This window comes from Bufo bufo, chromosome 4 (genome assembly GCF_905171765.1).
Source record: "Bufo bufo chromosome 4, aBufBuf1.1, whole genome shotgun sequence".
Lineage (NCBI taxonomy): Eukaryota > Metazoa > Chordata > Amphibia > Anura > Bufonidae > Bufo > Bufo bufo.
In genome coordinates this window covers 424,790,011-424,806,804 of record NC_053392.1, presented here as the reverse complement: position 1 = coordinate 424,806,804, position 16,794 = coordinate 424,790,011, and the positions used below count along the sequence as shown (strand labels likewise).

The 16,794-nt window shown below is 46.9% G+C and overlaps 1 protein-coding gene across 1 annotated transcript in view; it reads right to left on the bottom strand.

The window, feature by feature from the left end:
* LOC120998607 (saccharopine dehydrogenase-like oxidoreductase) overlaps positions 1 to 16,794 on the bottom strand; it is a 152,144-nt gene that overhangs the window by 104,816 nt on the left and 30,534 nt on the right. The window contains exons 5-6 of the mRNA XM_040429324.1: positions 10,099 to 10,148; positions 7,660 to 7,790 (exon numbers count right to left, since the gene is read on the bottom strand). Coding sequence (XP_040285258.1) covers positions 7,660 to 7,790; positions 10,099 to 10,148 — 181 coding nt within the window. The remainder of the gene's footprint in view (positions 1 to 7,659; positions 7,791 to 10,098; positions 10,149 to 16,794) is intronic.

The following is a 16,794-nucleotide window of genomic DNA, read 5'->3' as shown; positions in this document are numbered from 1 at the left end:
AAGGAGACGTTACAGTGTATGGGGGCAGCCACAAGGAGACATTAGAGTGTATGGGGCAGTCACAAGGAGACGTTACACTGTATGGGGCAGCCACAAGGAGACGTTATACTTTATGGGGCGGTGGGCCACAAGGAGACATAATACTGTATGGGGCGGTGTGTGGTAGTTTAGGGACGCCTCTTACGATCCATCTAACTGGGGTAAAATCCTATTAGGATAATTTGTGGAGGAAGTCTTCTTTGGGAGATTTTAAAGAAGAGGACAGGGCTCCACATGGGCTAGAAGTGACAACTGGTATTGGGGGGGGGGTCATTCTGTGGTGATGTCACTCTCCACCCCCAAAATAGCAGTACATGAGGAAGCTGACTTCAAATATGAAGTTCTCCTACCCCTATAAATCACCCCAATGGACAGTGACTGCAGTCATTACCTGAAGGAGTAGTGAAATAGCCAGGGGTTATGTTAGCAGTCAGTAGTGGGCGACGCAGATGAAAACACAGAAAACACCTTCAATGTAAACCATCAGTCTACCGGAGCCCAGTACACACGATATATACAGATATACACGTCATGTATGTACACAGTGACGTCTCTATTTATATGCGTATCACATCACAGGTGGACACTGGAGTGAAGACACATGCGTTGGTGACACATATTAAAGAGGACCTTTCATGGGTCCAAAGAATATGAACTTTTTGATTGCTTTTGGGATACATTGGGCCAGATTTATCATTAGCTCAAGTCAGAATAAGGCCTCTTTCACACGTCCGTTTTTTTTTTTCCGTTTTGCGGGCCGTTTTTTGCGTTCCGTATACGGTCCGTATACGGAACCATTCATTTCAATGGTTCCGCCAAAAAAAACGAATGTACTCCGTATGCATTCCGTTTCCGTATTTCCGTTTTTCCGTTCCGTTAAAAGATAGAACATGTCCTATTATTGCCCGGCAAATCACTTTCCGTGGCTCCATTCAAGTCAATGGGTCCGCAAAAAAAACTGAACACATACGGAAATGCATCCGTATGTCTTCCGTATCCGTTCCGTTTTTTGCAGAGCCATCCATTGAAAATGTTATGCCCAGCCCAATTTTTTCTATGAAATTACTGTATACTGTATATGCCATACGGAAAAACGGAACGGAAACGGAAACACAATGGAAACAAAAAACGGAACAACGGATCCATTTAAAACGGACTGCAAAACACTGAAAAAGCCATACGGTCGTGTGAAAGAGGCCTAATGGAGTGAAAAAGTCTAAAATTTTTGCGCAATCACTAAAACTGCGCAAAAATTTGCAACTTTTTTCTGCTCTGCACTATGCTCGCCAGTTTTCTGAAATGTGTTTTCTTATGTAAATGAATCTCTAGACAGATTTACTATTGCGACTATTTAAAAAGTCGCAAAAAAATGCGCAATTTCACTCCGGTGAGGACCATGCTTATCTTATGAGACTTTTTAACCCCTTAAGGACGCAGGGCGTACCGGTATGCCCTATTTCCCGAGTCCTTAAGGACTCAGGGCGTACCGGTACATCCTAACTTTAAATCGTTATGCCGGCGCCGCAGGGGTTAATCTGAACAGGATGCCGCCTGAAATCATTCAGCCGGCATCCTGTCTCAACGTCAGCGGGGGGTCATGTGACCCCCACGTATCGGCGATCGCCGCAAACCGCAGGTCAATTCAGACCTGCGGTTTGCTGCGCTTTCTGCAGTTTCTGATCCATGCGGTCCCTGACCGCGGGGATCAGAAGCTTTAGTGTCCCTAAAATAAAGATTTTCCACCCCCCCATGATTTTTTGCCGGCGGTTGGTGCAGGGGGGGGGGAGTTGTGGGCGGTGGGGGCGGTGCGGGAGGCGGGCGGTGCGGCAGGCGGGATCGCGATCCCCCGCCCGCCTCCCCTTGAATAATCGTTGGTGGTTAGTGGGTATACCAAGGTGCCAGCAGGGTGCTAAAGGCAGAGATCTGTTCAGACAAAGTGTAAGTAAAATACAGTACAAAACACTATATGGCGTACTGTACTGTATTATACATACATCAGACCCATTGGATCTTCAAGAACCAAGTGGGTCTGGGTCAAAAAAAAAGTGAAAAAAAGTGAAAAAAATGTAAAAATCAAAAAACACATTTATCACTGATTAAAAAGGCTGTTAACCCTTGCTTTGTAACTGCAAAAAAATATTAAAATGGAAAATCTGCCAAAAAAGTGAAATTTTGAAATTGTATCTCTATTTTCCATTAAATCTTGTGCAACACCTAAAGGGTTAACAAAGTTTGTAAAATAAGTTTTGAATACCTTGAGGGGTGTAGTTTCTTAGATGGGGTCACTTTTATGGAGTTTCTACTCTAGGGGTGCATCAGGGGGGCTTCAAATGGGACATGGTGTAAAAAAAACAGTCCAGCAAAATCTGGCTTCCAAAAGCCAAACGGCGCACCTTTCACTCTACACCCTGCTGTGTGGCCGTACAGTAGTGTACGGCCACATATGGGGTGTTTCTGTAAACGGCAGAGTCAGGGCAATAAAGATACAGTCTTGCTTGGCTGTTAACCCTTGCTTTGCTAGTGTAAAAAATGGGTTAAAATGGAAAATTAGGCAAAAAAATGAAATTCTCAAATTTCATCCCCATTTGCCAATAACTATTGTGCAACACCTAAAGGGTTAACGAAGTTTGTAAAATCAGTTTTGAATACCTTGAGGGGTGTAGTTTATAGAATGGGGTCATTTTTGGGCGGTTTCTATTATGTAAGCCTCGCAAAGTGACTTCAGACCTGTAGTGGTCCCTAAAAATAGTTTTTTTGCAGATTGTAGATTTGCTTCTAAACTTCTAAGCCTTGTAACATCCCCAAAAAATAAAATATCATTCCCTAAATGCTACAAACATGAAGTAGACATATGGGGAATGTAAAGTCATCACAATTTTTGGGGGTATTACTATGTATTACAGAAGTAGAGAAACTGAAGCTTTGAAATTTGCAAATTTTTCAAAATTTTTGGTAAATATGGTATTTTTTTATGCAAAAAAATTAACTTTTTTGACCCAATTTCAGCAGTGTCATGAAGTAAAATATGTGACGAAGAAACAATCTCAGAACGGCCTGGATAAGTCAAAGCGTTTTAAAGTTATCAGCACTTAAAGTGACACTGGTCAGATTTGCAAAAAATGGCCAAGTCCTTAAAGGGACTCTGTCACCACTTTCTAACCCCCCCTTTTAAAAGTATTGTTCTCTCCATGGCACCCTTGTGATTACAAAGGTGTTGTTATAACATAAATTCGCCGTCTCGTTTTGATAAAAATACCTTTTATCTAACCTGTCAATCTTGTGGATAAGGTGCCCAGGGCGTTTCTGAAGGTCTGAAGCTGCCGCCCGCCGCCGTTGGTGCCCAGCTCCTCCCCTGATCCTTTCAGCGCCGCCTGAATGTAAAGAAATCCGCCTCCGGCTCTCGCTCAGTGCCCCCTCCTCCTTTTCAAAGATCCCGCGCGTGCGCACAGGCCTGTGCCTGATGCGCCCGTGAGGACATTTAGAATCAGCCTCATTGAGCGAAGTGCGCATGCGCGCACTTCGCTCAACCTCCTCATAAGACGAGCACTGCAGCCAGCCACTCAGAGCCTGCGGCTCCATACAGCGCTTGGCAGGCTCTGAGTGGCTGGCTGCAGTGCTCGTCTTATGAGGAGGTTGAGCGAAGTGCGCGCATGCGCACTTCGCTCAATGAGGCTGATTCTAAATGTCCGCACGGGCGCATCAGGCACAGGCCTGTGCGCACGCGCGGGATCTTTGAAAAGGAGGAGGGGGCACTGAGCGAGAGCCGGAGGCGGATTTCTTTACATTCAGGCGGCGCTGAAAGGATCAGGGGAGGAGCTGGGCACCAACGGCGGCGGCGGGCGGCAGCTTCAGACCTTCAGAAACGCCCTGGGCACCTTATCCACAAGATTGACAGGTTAGATAAAAGGTATTTTTATCAAAACGAGACGGCGAATTTATGTTATAACAACACCTTTGTAATCACAAGGGCGCCATGGAGAGAACAATACTTTTAAAAGGGGGGGTTAGAAAGTGGTGACAGAGTCCCTTTAAGGTGAAATAGGGCTGAGTCCTTAAGGGGTTAATAGAACATGCGACTTTTTTGTAAAGACGTGCGACTTTTGTAAAGGTGCTTACTGACGGATAAACTGCTACCGGCAAACCACATTTATTACAGTCTTAAAGGGCCGATCATAAATCTGACTTGACTAAAACTGACTTTAGCCATATGTGAAAGTGGAGTGAGCTGTCAGAGTAATGATAAATCTGGCCCATTTGACTTTTTGTGAGGCCAGGTGAAAAAAAATGACTGTTTTGACATAGTTTTTATTTTTTATTTTTATATTTTTACAGCATTCACCTGAGGGGGCAAATAATGTGATATTTTTATAGAGCAGGTTGTTATGGACGAGGCGATACCTAATATATCTATCATTTTTATTTTTGTTAAGTTTTACACAGTGAAAGTCTTTTTGAACAGAATAAAATCTTGTTTTTCTGTTGTCATTTGCTGAGAGCCCTATTTTTTTTAATTTTTTGGGCGATTGTCTTAGGTAGGGTCTCATTTTTTGCGGGATCAGATGACGGTTTGAGTGGTACCATTTTGGGCTAAATACGCTTTCGATTGCTTGGTGTTACACTTTTTGTGAGGCAAGGGGACCAGAAAATGTCTGTTTTGGCACTGTTTTTATTTAATTTTTTAATGGAGTTCACCTGGTGGGGTGGATCATGTGATATTTTTATAGAGCCTGTCGATACGGACGCAGCGATACCTAATATGTCTACTTTTCTCTTTTTACCTATTTTTAACAATTTTTTTTTTATACTTTATTTTGGGAAAAGGACACTTTTTTTTTTTTTTACTTGAAACTTTATTCTTTTTGTAAAACTTTTTTTTTTTTACATCTTTTTTAACTTAATTTTTTTGTCCCACTCTGGGACTTCAAATTTCGTTGTCTGAACCCCTTTACAATGCATTACAATACTTCTGCATTGCAATGCATTGGCTGTAATTGTATTACGGACTGTAATACAGTACACTTAGGCCGCTTTCACGTGGGCGAGAATTCCGCGCGGGTGCAATGCTTGAGGTGAATGTATTGCACCTGCACTAAATCCGGACCCATTCACTCCAATGGGGCTGTGCACATGAGCGGTGATTTTCACGCATCACTTGTGCGTTGCGTGAAAATCGCAGCAAGCTCTATATTGTGCGTTTTTTTCAAGCAACGCAGGCCCCATAGAAGTGCGGATGCGGTGCGATTTTCACGCATGGGATGGGAACCCGATCTTTATTATTTTCCCTTATAACATGGCATAAGGGAAAATAATAGCATTCTTAATACAGAATGCTAAGTAGATTAGGGATGGAGGGGTTAAAAAATAAAAAATAATTAAACTCACCTCATCCACTTGATCGCGCAGCCCGGCTTGTCTTCTTTCTTCTTTTTTGAGGACCTGAGAGGAAAGTGACATCACCAAAGGTCCTTTTCCTCCCAGGTCCTCAAAGAAGAAGAAGAAGAAAGAAGACAAGCCGGGCTGCGCAAACAAGTGGATGAGGTGAGTTTAATTATTATTTTTTTATTTTTTAACCCCTCCATCCCAAATTTACTTAGCATTCTGTATTAAGAATGCTATTATTTTCCCTTATAACCATGTTATAAGGGAAAATAATAAAATCTACATAACAGTTAACCCAAACCCCAACTTCTGTGAAGAAGTCTGGGTTCGGGTCTGGGTACCAAACGTGCCGATTTTTCTCACACGCGTGCAAAACGTATTAAAACGCTTGGCACTCGCACAGAAAAAATTGTGCATTTTCCCGCAACGCACCCGCATCTTGTCCGGCCCTCACACGCGACGCCTGTGTGAAAGAGGCCTTACAGCCTGCCTCCTGTGAGATCCAGGGGGCTGGATCTCACAGGCTGACACGGAAGGCAGCTACGATGCCTAAAAAAGGCATCGGGCTGCCATCCAAGCCATCGAATCCCCATCACAGCAGCGCAGGAACCCGCTAGACACGCGGACCCCTCAGGATAACGCACGTGCCGCGGTCAGCGCTGAACGCGGCAGTGCAAGAGTTAATGTGCCAGCATCTGTGTTTTAACCGTTGCCGGCGCATACAGCAGGGGTCCGTCAATCACCATAGCTGTACGGTGCTGTATCCTACGGGTTAAAGAAAGTTTGGAAAAAAAAAATTGAAATCTGATTTTCTCTACTTTTAAGAAAGATAGTTATTACTTAACATTCCCTATATAACATTCCCTATGTCTATTTCATGTTGGCATCATTTTGTAAATGTAATTTTATTTGAGGCTCCACGGTGGTTTTTGTACCTGGTCTCCCTAAGATCAGCTATTGCTTTGCTTGAGTAGTTTCCAAGGCATTGCTCCCGGTGATTTTTGTTTAGTTTGTAGTATATACTTGAGGGAGTGGCACCTTCAAGTGTGAATGCGCTTCTATTTTATCCTGGGAGTAGCATTTTGTGCACTTTTGCCCTTCCTATCAAACAGACCGCCTTGATTAAGGTGGTACATATAGCTGTGCTTGCTCCTCCGTTCATCGGTTGCTGGTTGCACATAGAGGTGACTAGGAGCAGCACACTATATGTGCAGAGTCTGCTTTCCTGAACATAGATGCCCAATGGCATAGGTAGGTTTAGATTAGGACCTGCCTGACTGAGACCACATTGGCGGGGGTAGTTGGGCACAGATGTGTTTTGATCAAAATATATTGGTAAGAGTCTCCGATTTTATTATATCAGAATGAGGGCTTAGTCCATATATAATGCTTGCATCTATTGTGCATTATTGTTTTCTGTGATTTTTTATTCATAAATGTAGCCATGGACATCCGCATATTTATCATATCGTGCAGGATGTTTTTATTTATTTTTTTAATGTTTTTTCTGTGATTTTTGCTTAGATTGGTCCCAGTTAGCCAGGCACACTGCAGGGCTCAGAAGGGAAGGAGTGCCATATGGTTTTTGAAGGGCAGATTTTGCTGAAATGTTTTTTGGCGCCATATCGCATTTGAACAGACCGTGTGGTATCCCCACAGTGAAAACCCCTTTTAAGTGACCCCATTTTTGAAACTACACCCCACAAAGAATTTTTCAAGGGGTGTAGTGAGCACTTTCAACCAACAGGCATTTCATAGAATTTAGAAACACCTGGTTGTCACTTCAGACCCAAATCTTTCATTTTCACAAGGGGCAACAGAAGAAAATCACTCTCAATTTGTTACCCATTTTCTCCTTAATATGGAAACACACCATAAGTGGTCGTAAATTGCTGTATGGGCACAGCTTTTGGAGGACAGATTTTGCTGAAATTGTTTTTGGGTGATATGTCGCATTTGAAGAGACCCTGACGTGCCCCTACAGTGGAAACCCCTCATAAGTAATCCCATTTTGGAAACTACACTCCATAAGGAATTTTTCAAGTGGTACAGACAGTATTTTGACCCCACAGGGTTTTTGCAGACCAAGAGTGCATGATGCCTTATCTGGCCCTTCTTTCATGAAATAAAGAAAACAGGCTTCATACTCACACAGGAGACTTCGCTGCATAACAAAGAAAATAAATGCATGCGTACTACAATTATGCACTAAATAAAGCTTTACATAAATAAGTGTCTTACCTTCTTTTTAGCTTTTTACCAATAACAGGAAGTGGCTTGAGTGCTAATTGCTTCCTTAGGTTCTTCAGATTTCCCTGATCTGCGGCTCCATGAACAGCAGACTGCCAGGTGCCTTCATGAATACGAGCACCCTATATAACACACCAAGAATGACAACATATACGTGGTGGGGTGAATCATGGAGCCCTAGCCTTCCTTTGCTAAACCATGGGCCCAACTGATGGAACTTCACTTTAGAATAGTTCTCTATATATAGGCACACACGAAAACTGATATGTGTTACGGCCACGCAATTTTATCGCACAATTAAGCTGCCGTAGCACAGTTAGTTAAATGGGTTATCCCACAAAACGGATCACTATGCACGGAATAGGTGATTTAATATGAAGTATTGCAACATACATGCAATAAAGATAGTAAGCATGTACATTACATTTTCCTCTCTGCTAGTGCCCCCTGCTGTTTCTCCTGCATTCACTGGTGGACTAGACATGCTCAGTAGCTTCCCTGCTCCCTTCCTACTCGGTGCTGGTGAAGTATTCTCATAGTGAAGCGGCCCAGACACCTTTCATTCACTCAGCCCCGCTTCTAAATTCATAGAAGAATGCCGCTATATCTATTTCTAGATAGTGGAAGAGAAAACTGAGGGAGGGCACTGCATAGCATAGTGCTATTTATTAGTGGAATCACTGGAGTTGTGTGTAGGGACTATAGGGGTTATTTATTAAGACCGGAGTTTTAGACGCCAGTCTCTACAGAACTTTGGCGTATCCATCGCCAGTTCTAAATATAAGACAGCTTCCTTGCTGACTTAAATTTAGACCATTTTCTACACCTAAAACAGGCGTAGAAAATGATGAATGAGACGGGCCTGCCGGCCTATCGCTTTCCCTGCCACCCCCCCTTTTTTTAGACCTGGCGTGAGCAGGGAAAAGTGCAGCTTACAGTGCAAATAACCTTTGTGCCGCAATCTGCGCCAGAAATACGCCTAATATAGGCATATATCTGATCGTAAATGACCCCCAATGTTCTATGCAGGGGAGGGAGACAGGAGCAGGGGTTAACAAGAGCTGAATGCACTGCACTCATGGGAGATGCAGGTGCTTGACTGTCACATGTGATAAGCTGCTGCCCACCCACAAAAAGTAAAGAAATAAAACGCTGCAGGTAAGTGGGTAACGGTGAAAATTACACTAGTGAGCAGCATTTCTTGCATTGATATAGTTAAAATAATGGCATGCATAATTTTTTTGTTAATTTGTGGGATAACACCTTTAAAGGTCATGGACACCTTTGGGACAATTTTTTTATGATTCAATTTTACTTGCTTTTGGCTGAAAAGCATTTTTTGGTCATTTTAGCAGTTTTTGAGATACTTGCGGTTAAAAATCAGTCTAATTGCAGACTGTCCCTCTTGAGTTCTGACATGTGAAGCCTAATCTCTGATCTCCTGACCTCAAAAAAACTCATTTAAGCCAAATCATATCAGTTTGATAAGAGCTTAGCTATGATAATCACATTTTCTGCCAATTTTGCAACTTTTACAGGGTATCATAAAACCATCACTTACAAAGTACATTGGGGGTTATTTACAAAACTTGTATGCCAGTTTTCTGTTGTACAAAGTCTAAATTTTTTCCACAATCATTTTACAACTTATCACGTTTCTAGATGCTCTCTGCTCTTTAAAACAAAAAAGGTGGTGCCCAACAAAGTGGCACATTTACAAAAACATGGCAGAAATCTGATGCAAATTATAACTAAATCTATGTGAGCCCTTAGCTGAAGTAGATTTCAGTTTCTGGTGCAATTTTATTAAGATGCCTACACCTCTTAATAAATTTACCACCTCTTACTGAACTAGGGTATGAGCCCCATTAGCTGCAACAGGTTTGCTCTCAGGACAGCACACTGTACTACTACTCTACCAACAATGGAAAAAATATCTGGAATTAATAATTAGAAAATAAACCTCCCTCTGGGAATCTGTCAAGGAGTGGACCGTCTGCAATAGTTTTGATGCAGGGTCAAATGTTCGGTTGACTGGGAATGCCAATTCCTACTCATTTTCCTGTTTTACTTTTCCTGTTTGTTGCACAAGGGCCCACATTTACCAATGTGAGGGCTCCTGGAGTCGGGTGTAAATGTGGCACAATTTGGACCTCTAGGTTTAGATAAATGATCTTGCGGCTAGCCCAGACAGAGTACTGGAAAAGGTGTGTGGATTTGGGGGAAAGGGGCATGAGCAATTTTGATATTAAATTCCGTCTGAAACTAAACAAACCTAGAAATAGTTGGTATAAAGTTATACAAAAGCATCTATCCCTGCACCCAATTTATCATCCAGCCAGAGCCGCTGTAATACGTTTGTTGCATGTCTAGACGGCCTGTGTATGTTTACGCCATCTACAGGATTATAAAGAAATCAATTAAACTAACCTCTGGTCCAGACTTGAAAGCCATAATACTTTCTACAGCTGTCAGGGTTCCTGAGAATTAGAAAAAAAATCCTTACATTTCTTTGCAATCATCCACATTCCACTGACCATGAAAGCAATGTACACGGTAAAATAAAATCTACAGATCGCTTGAAAAAAATGAGCCCTCAAACAGATCCATAGTTGGAAATAGAAAAAGGTTATGGGGGTCAGCATATGGCAATGCACAGGAAACGCCATAAAAACTAAACCCATAAAACTATGGCGTATTTTGTCAAATTTCACCCTATTTGAATTTTTTTTTCAGCTTCCCATTACATTGTATGCAATATTAAATGGTGACATTAAAGAAAGTATATTTTGTCCCGCTAAAAACAAGCCCTCATTATGACTTTGGGAAGGTAGGGAGTGAAAAACAGTAGATCACTATGTTCACAAAGTCCAGAATTTTACCGGACAGAAGCGTACATAGGTCACCTACAGTTTTAGGTTTCTTTTTTAAGAAAAGCAACAATAGAAACCTTATTACAAATAATTATCAGCTAGCTAAGGCTACTTTCACACTAGCGTTCGGGGCTCCGCTTGTGAGTTCCGTTTGAAGGCTCTCACAAGCGGCCCCGAACGGATCCGTACTGCCCTAATGCATTCTGAGTGGACGCGGATCCGCTCAGAATGCATCAGTCTGGCAGCGTTCAGCCTCCGCTCCGCTCAGCAGGCGGACATCCGAACGCAGCTTGCAGCGTTCGGGTGTCCGCCTGGCCGTGCGGAGGCAAACGGATCCGTCCAGACTTACAATGTAAGTCAATGGGGACGGATCCGTTTGAAGATGACACAGTATGGCTCAATTTTCAAACGGATCCATCCCCCATTGACTTTCAATGTAAAGTCAAAACGGATCCGTTTGCATTATCTTGAAAAAAAATAAATAAAAAAAATTGTATTTTTTTTTTGTTCATGGTTATGCAAACGGATCCGTTCTGAACGGATGCAAGCGTTTGCATTAAAGGAGCGGATCCGTCTGTGCAGACACCAGACGGATCCGCTCCTAACGCAAGTGTGAAAGTAGCCTTAAGGGACACTTCCATCAAAACATGTCACCACATATTTACAACCCCCATGTGAATATTTTTTCCATAAAGAACAGTAGATATAATTTTTTGATCTCGCTCCATGTATACTAGTTCCTGCCCAGTGTCTGATACTTGCTCTTTGTCTGGACTTTGTCTCACTTTTTTTTTTGTAATCATCTTTATTCCAACCATAATACTGTATATAAATACAAATATTGTAAAGCATTACATAAACATTTTTGACAAGATAGTAAAATCGTGCTTACAAATTTTTATTTTACAGTAGATCCCCCAAAATAACCACCCCCACCCCCTGAGACCGAGAGAATTTTTTTTTTTTTAATTTTTCCTCTTCTTTCCCCTCCCCCTCCAATCCCAAATATTTATCTATGAAGGTCTTCCATTTACTCCATAATCTACTATGAATATGCATTTTGTTTACTTTGATATAGCCTGCTTTCTCAATGGATCTATGTAAATTTAAGGTACTTACCCACTCATTTACAGTATGTACTTCAGTTCTCATCCATCTTCTGGCCACCAATAGGCGGGCCAGAAAAGGAGATTTTGTTGTGAAACTCACCTGTAAAATCTTTTTCTCGTCTTTTCCATTGGGGGACACAGACCATGGGTATAGCTTAGGCCATTACTAGGAGGAGACACTATGCAAATAAGAAAAAACAGCTCCTCCTCCACTGTCTATACCCCCATGCTCCAACAGGAGGACCTCAGTGCGTGCAAAAGCAGTAGGAGAAGGAGACCAAAAACAAAATATTAACAAAGAAAAACAGAACCGAGGAATACCACCATCGGGCCGTTAACCATAAGGTCCCAATAGAATTGAACCTACCCCTCCTGCAACAGACAAGAATGGGTGGGAGCTGTGTCCCCCAATGGAAAAGATGAGAAAAAGATTTTACAGGTGAGTTTCACAAAAAATCTCCTTTTCTCGCCCATTCCATTGAGGGACACAGACCATGGGACGTCCTAGAGCAGTCCATGGGGTGGGAAGACCAGCACCTCCAGAGGGAAACGTCCAACGGTTAAACAGGAACCACAGCCTGCAATACCTTGCGCCCTAGGGCAGCATCAGCCGACGCCAGAGAGTGCAGCTTGTAGAACTTTGTAAACGTATGTAAGGACGACCAGGTGCCCGCCTTACAAAGCTGTTATGTAGGGGCTCGATTGCGCCTAGCCCAGGAGGCCCCCACCGTCCTGGTGGAGTGCATGGTAACCCCCGCTGGGGGAACCATACCCCGGGACCGATAGGCCATGGCAATAGTCGACCGAATCCACCGAGCCACAGTGACCTTGGAGGCCGCCAGACCCTTACGAGGCCCCTCGGGAACCACAAAAAGGGAGTCCGAGTGGCGAAATGGGGCAGTAACCGACAGGTACACCCGCAAAGCACGGACAACATCTAGAGAATGGAGAGCACGCTCCTTGGGGTTCGGCGGGGCGGGGCAAAAGGAGGGCAGGACTATGTCCTCATTAAGGGCAAAAAAGAAGGGACTGGGCGCAGTACCACCTTATCCTTGTGGAAGACCAAAAAGGGCTCCTTAGAGGAAAGGGCGGCCAGATCCGATACCCTCCTAATAGAGGTGATGGCCACCAAAAAGACCACCTTCCAGGTGAGAAGACTCAGGGAAATGTCCCTCAGGGGCTCAAAGGGAGCCGCCTGGAGGGAAGACAGAACCAGGTTCAGATCCCAGGGGGGCAGGGGAGGGACATACGGAGGGACCGAATGCGCCACCCTCTGTAGGAAGGTCCTCACCGGACCGAGCAGAGCCAGAGGCCGCTGAAAGAAAATGGCCAGAGCCGAGACCTGACCCTTCAGAGAGCTCAGGGACATTCCCATCTCAAGGCCCGACTGGAGAAAGGAGAGGACCACCGGAACGGAGAAACGAAGGGGAAAAACGCCTATCTTCTCGCAAAAGGCAAGAAAGGCCTTCCAGGTACGATAGTATATCCGGGAGGAAGCTGGTTTCCTGGCTTTGATCATGGTCTTCACGACAGAGTCCGAGAAGCCCCTCTTCTTCAAGATGGTGGTCTCAACAGCCACGCCGTTAAACGAAGTGGCTGTAAATTCTGGTGGAAGAGCGGTCTATGAGACAGCAGGTCCTCCCTGAGATGAAGAGGCCACGGAACGTCTGCCAGCATCCGAGTGACCTCCGAGAACCAGGCGGGCGAGGCCAATCGGGGGCGATGAGGATGGTCGGGATTCCTTCTGCCGCAACCCTGCGAAGAGCCTTTGGGAAAAGAGGCAGTGGTGGGAAGACAGAGGAGCGCAAAGTCTTGCCACGGAGACACCAGAGCGTCCACCCCGTATGCCTCCGGATCCCGAGCTCGGGCCAGGAACGTGGGAACCTTGTTGTTGAGCTTGGACGCCATCAAGTCCACGTCCGGGCAGCCCCAACGACGACAGACGTCCTCGAATACGTCCGGATGCAGAGACCACTCTCCCGGATCCACCCTGTTGCGGCTGAGAAAGTCTGCCGTCCAGTTTTCGACCCCTGGGATGTATACTGCAGACAATATTGGAACGTGAGCCTCCGCCCACTGGAGGATCCTTTTCACCTCCTGCATCACCGTCCGGCTGCGGGTCCGGCCCTGATGATTGATGTAGGCCACGGCTGTGGCATTGTCCGACTGGACCCTTACCGGGAGACCCGCTAGGAGAGGGGTTTAATGAGACAGAGAGAGGAAAATTGCTCTGAGCTTCAGTATGTTGATCGGAAGGCGGGCTTCCACCTCCGACCACACCCCCTGAACCGTCTGTGCCCGGAGTACGCCACCCCAACCCAGGAGACTGGCATCGGTGGTGACGACTGTCCAGGAGATTGGGAGGAAGGATCTCCCTAAGGTCAGATTATGAGGGGACAGCCACCACGTGAGTTCCATGCAAACCCGAGGAGGTAGGCAGATCCGAGAGTCCAGACCCCTCGATGTCCTGTCCAAGAAGGACAGGATCGCCTGCTGCAGAGGCCGAGTGTGAAACTGGGCAAAGGGGACTGCCTCGAAGGAGGCCACCATAAGCCCCAGAACCTGCATGCACTCCCGGATGGAGAGACATGGGGAATGCAGAAGGCGAGACACCGACTTCCGTATCCGAGAGAACTTGTAATCCGGAAGGAATACCCGGGCTGCAGTGGTGTCCATAATGTCACCCTCTGGGAAGGTTGGAGAGAGGACTTTGGGAAGTTGATCAGCCAGCCGAACTGTTGCAGAGTCTGAACAGTGATCCTGACGCTGTCTTCGGCCTGGGGACGAGAGGGAGCCTTTATCAGTATGTCGTCCAGGTAGGGCAATAGAGATATGCCCCTGGTACGGAGAAGCGCAATGAGCAGTGCCAAGATCTTTGTGAATACCCGTGGGGCTGTCGCCAGCCCAAAGGGAAGGGCGACGAACTGATAATGACGGCCGCCAATCTGTGGTGAGATTCTGCGATAGGGACATGCAGATAGGCGTCCCGGATGCCCACCAACGTGAGGAACTCCCCTGGAAGAAGAGAAGCAATAACGGAGCGGAGGGATTCCATCCGGAACCTCCGCACCCGCAGGGACTTGTTTAATAGCTTCAGGTCTAGGACCGGACGCATTGATCCCTCCTTCTTCAGTACTACAAAGAGATTTGAGTAGACCCCTGAACCCTGTTCCTCCATAGGAACTGGGGCAACTACTCCCCGGTCCAGAAGGGAAGAGCCCGCCTGTAAAAGGGCCGAGGCTCAGGCCGGATCCCCCGGAACACGAGAAGGAAAGAAACGTTCCGGAGGCCTGGAAACTAATTCTATCTTGTAACCGGAAGTCACAATTTCCAGGGCCCAGGCGTCTTGAACGTGAGCTCTCCAGACTTGCTGAAAGGAGAGCAGACGGCCCCCCACCGCAGGCGGTGGGGGCACCCCTTCAGGCGGAGGACTGCTTGGGAGCCGCGGGGCGGGCAGAACTCCCCTGGAATTGTGCCCGCGGGTGCCAGGAAGGTTAGGGCTTAAAGGAAGGCTTCTTGTGGGAGTCCTAAGAGCCGCCGGAGGAGGGGGCTGTTGCAGACCTGGAGGAGAAGCGCCGAAAGGACTGGTTTCTAGGGCCAGAGGGCCGAGCTTTGAAGGCCCGCTTGCATCTAGATTGGGGCAGGTGGGTGCTCTTGCCCCTCGTAGCGTCACAGATAATCTCGTCCAGCTTAGCACCGAAGAGCCTGGAGCCCGCAAAGGGGAGGCTAGTGAGGGAACGCTTGGAGGAAGAGTCAGCGTCCCAGACCTTCAACCAGACCTCCCTGCGCTGCATGACCGAGAGGGCCGAAACACGCGCAAAGAGAGTGCTAACGTCCAAGGAGGCCTCACAGAGGAATGTTGTCGCCTGAGACATCTGGAGGACAAAGTTCAAGGTGTCCGCAGAGGCATCCTGCTCCGTGAGGTCCTTATGATGGCACTGCAGCCTCACCGAAAGCGCCCTGGCTATCCAGGCCGAGGCGAACGCGGTCCACAGGCCTGTGCCCGCCAGAGTGAAGATGGCTTTGGAAAGAGAGTCCAAACGCCTGTCAACAGAGTCCTGTAGGGAGGACCCGTCCAGGACCGGTATTGCCGTGTTCTTAGCCAATCTGGCCACCGGCGGGTCGACCTTAGGAGAAGACCACTGCTGCACGTTATCTGCCGGGAAAGGATAAAGAGTATCCATGCGCCTTGTGGAAGAAAAACGGTGATTAGGGCGCTCCCAGGCCTTAGAAAGGACCTTGGCGAACTCACCATGAATGGGGAATGTGACTGCCTCTGGTTTCCTGGAATGGAAAACGGGGAATTCCTGGCTACTAGTGGAAGGTGGTTCCCCCTGGATGTCAAAGGTGTCACGGACCGTCGTGACCAAGTCTGCCACCATGGTGGAGAGCTTAGGCGAGGGTTCCAGCTCCGTATCTTCGTCCGAGCCGGACCTTTCCCCTTCAGACCTGTAGTCCCTGCGAGGGGGAGAGACTGAACGTACGCTGCTGCGTACGCTGCCTCTTAACGGTCGAGCGTCCTCTGTGGGGGGCACCGGGAGGTGGAGCGGTGCTAACCACAGGATCCGTGGCCACCATGCGTTCCATAAAGGCCATGGCGGCGCGCGAGACTTGGGTCAAGTCCGCGGCCGCCCTAGATATGGCAGAGGCCCAGGAGGGCTCCGAAGGGGCGGAAGAGGGACTGGGCTGGTTTGGTGGAGGGGGAGGAGGAGGATGATCCTGTCCCGAGGCAAGGCAAGAGTCACAGGAGCCTGTGACCAATAGTGGCAAGCAGCAGACCTTACAGGATCCCAGTGGGACCTGAGTTGCCGCCTTAGATTTTTGGCGGGCCCCAGGTCTTGGCATGATGGCGACAATCCCGGAGTCAGGGTCTCCTACCGTTTTGCAGAACGCTAAACCTGTCCTACCGTGACCTGTAAGGAGCTGGAGGAGCAGCCACGCGTGGAGAAGCGCTGAGGCAAAGCGGAAGCGCCGGAGCTGACACGATAGGCTCCGCCCCCCAGTCGCGTCACAGATCGCGCGAAACGCGCGCGGGAAGTATAAAAAAAGGCAGACCCCGGCTCCGAAAATGGCGTCCACCGCCAGGGTTGCAGGGGTAAACGAGCCCTCCGAGCGGAACGGGGGAACTGAAAAGGCGCAGCAGC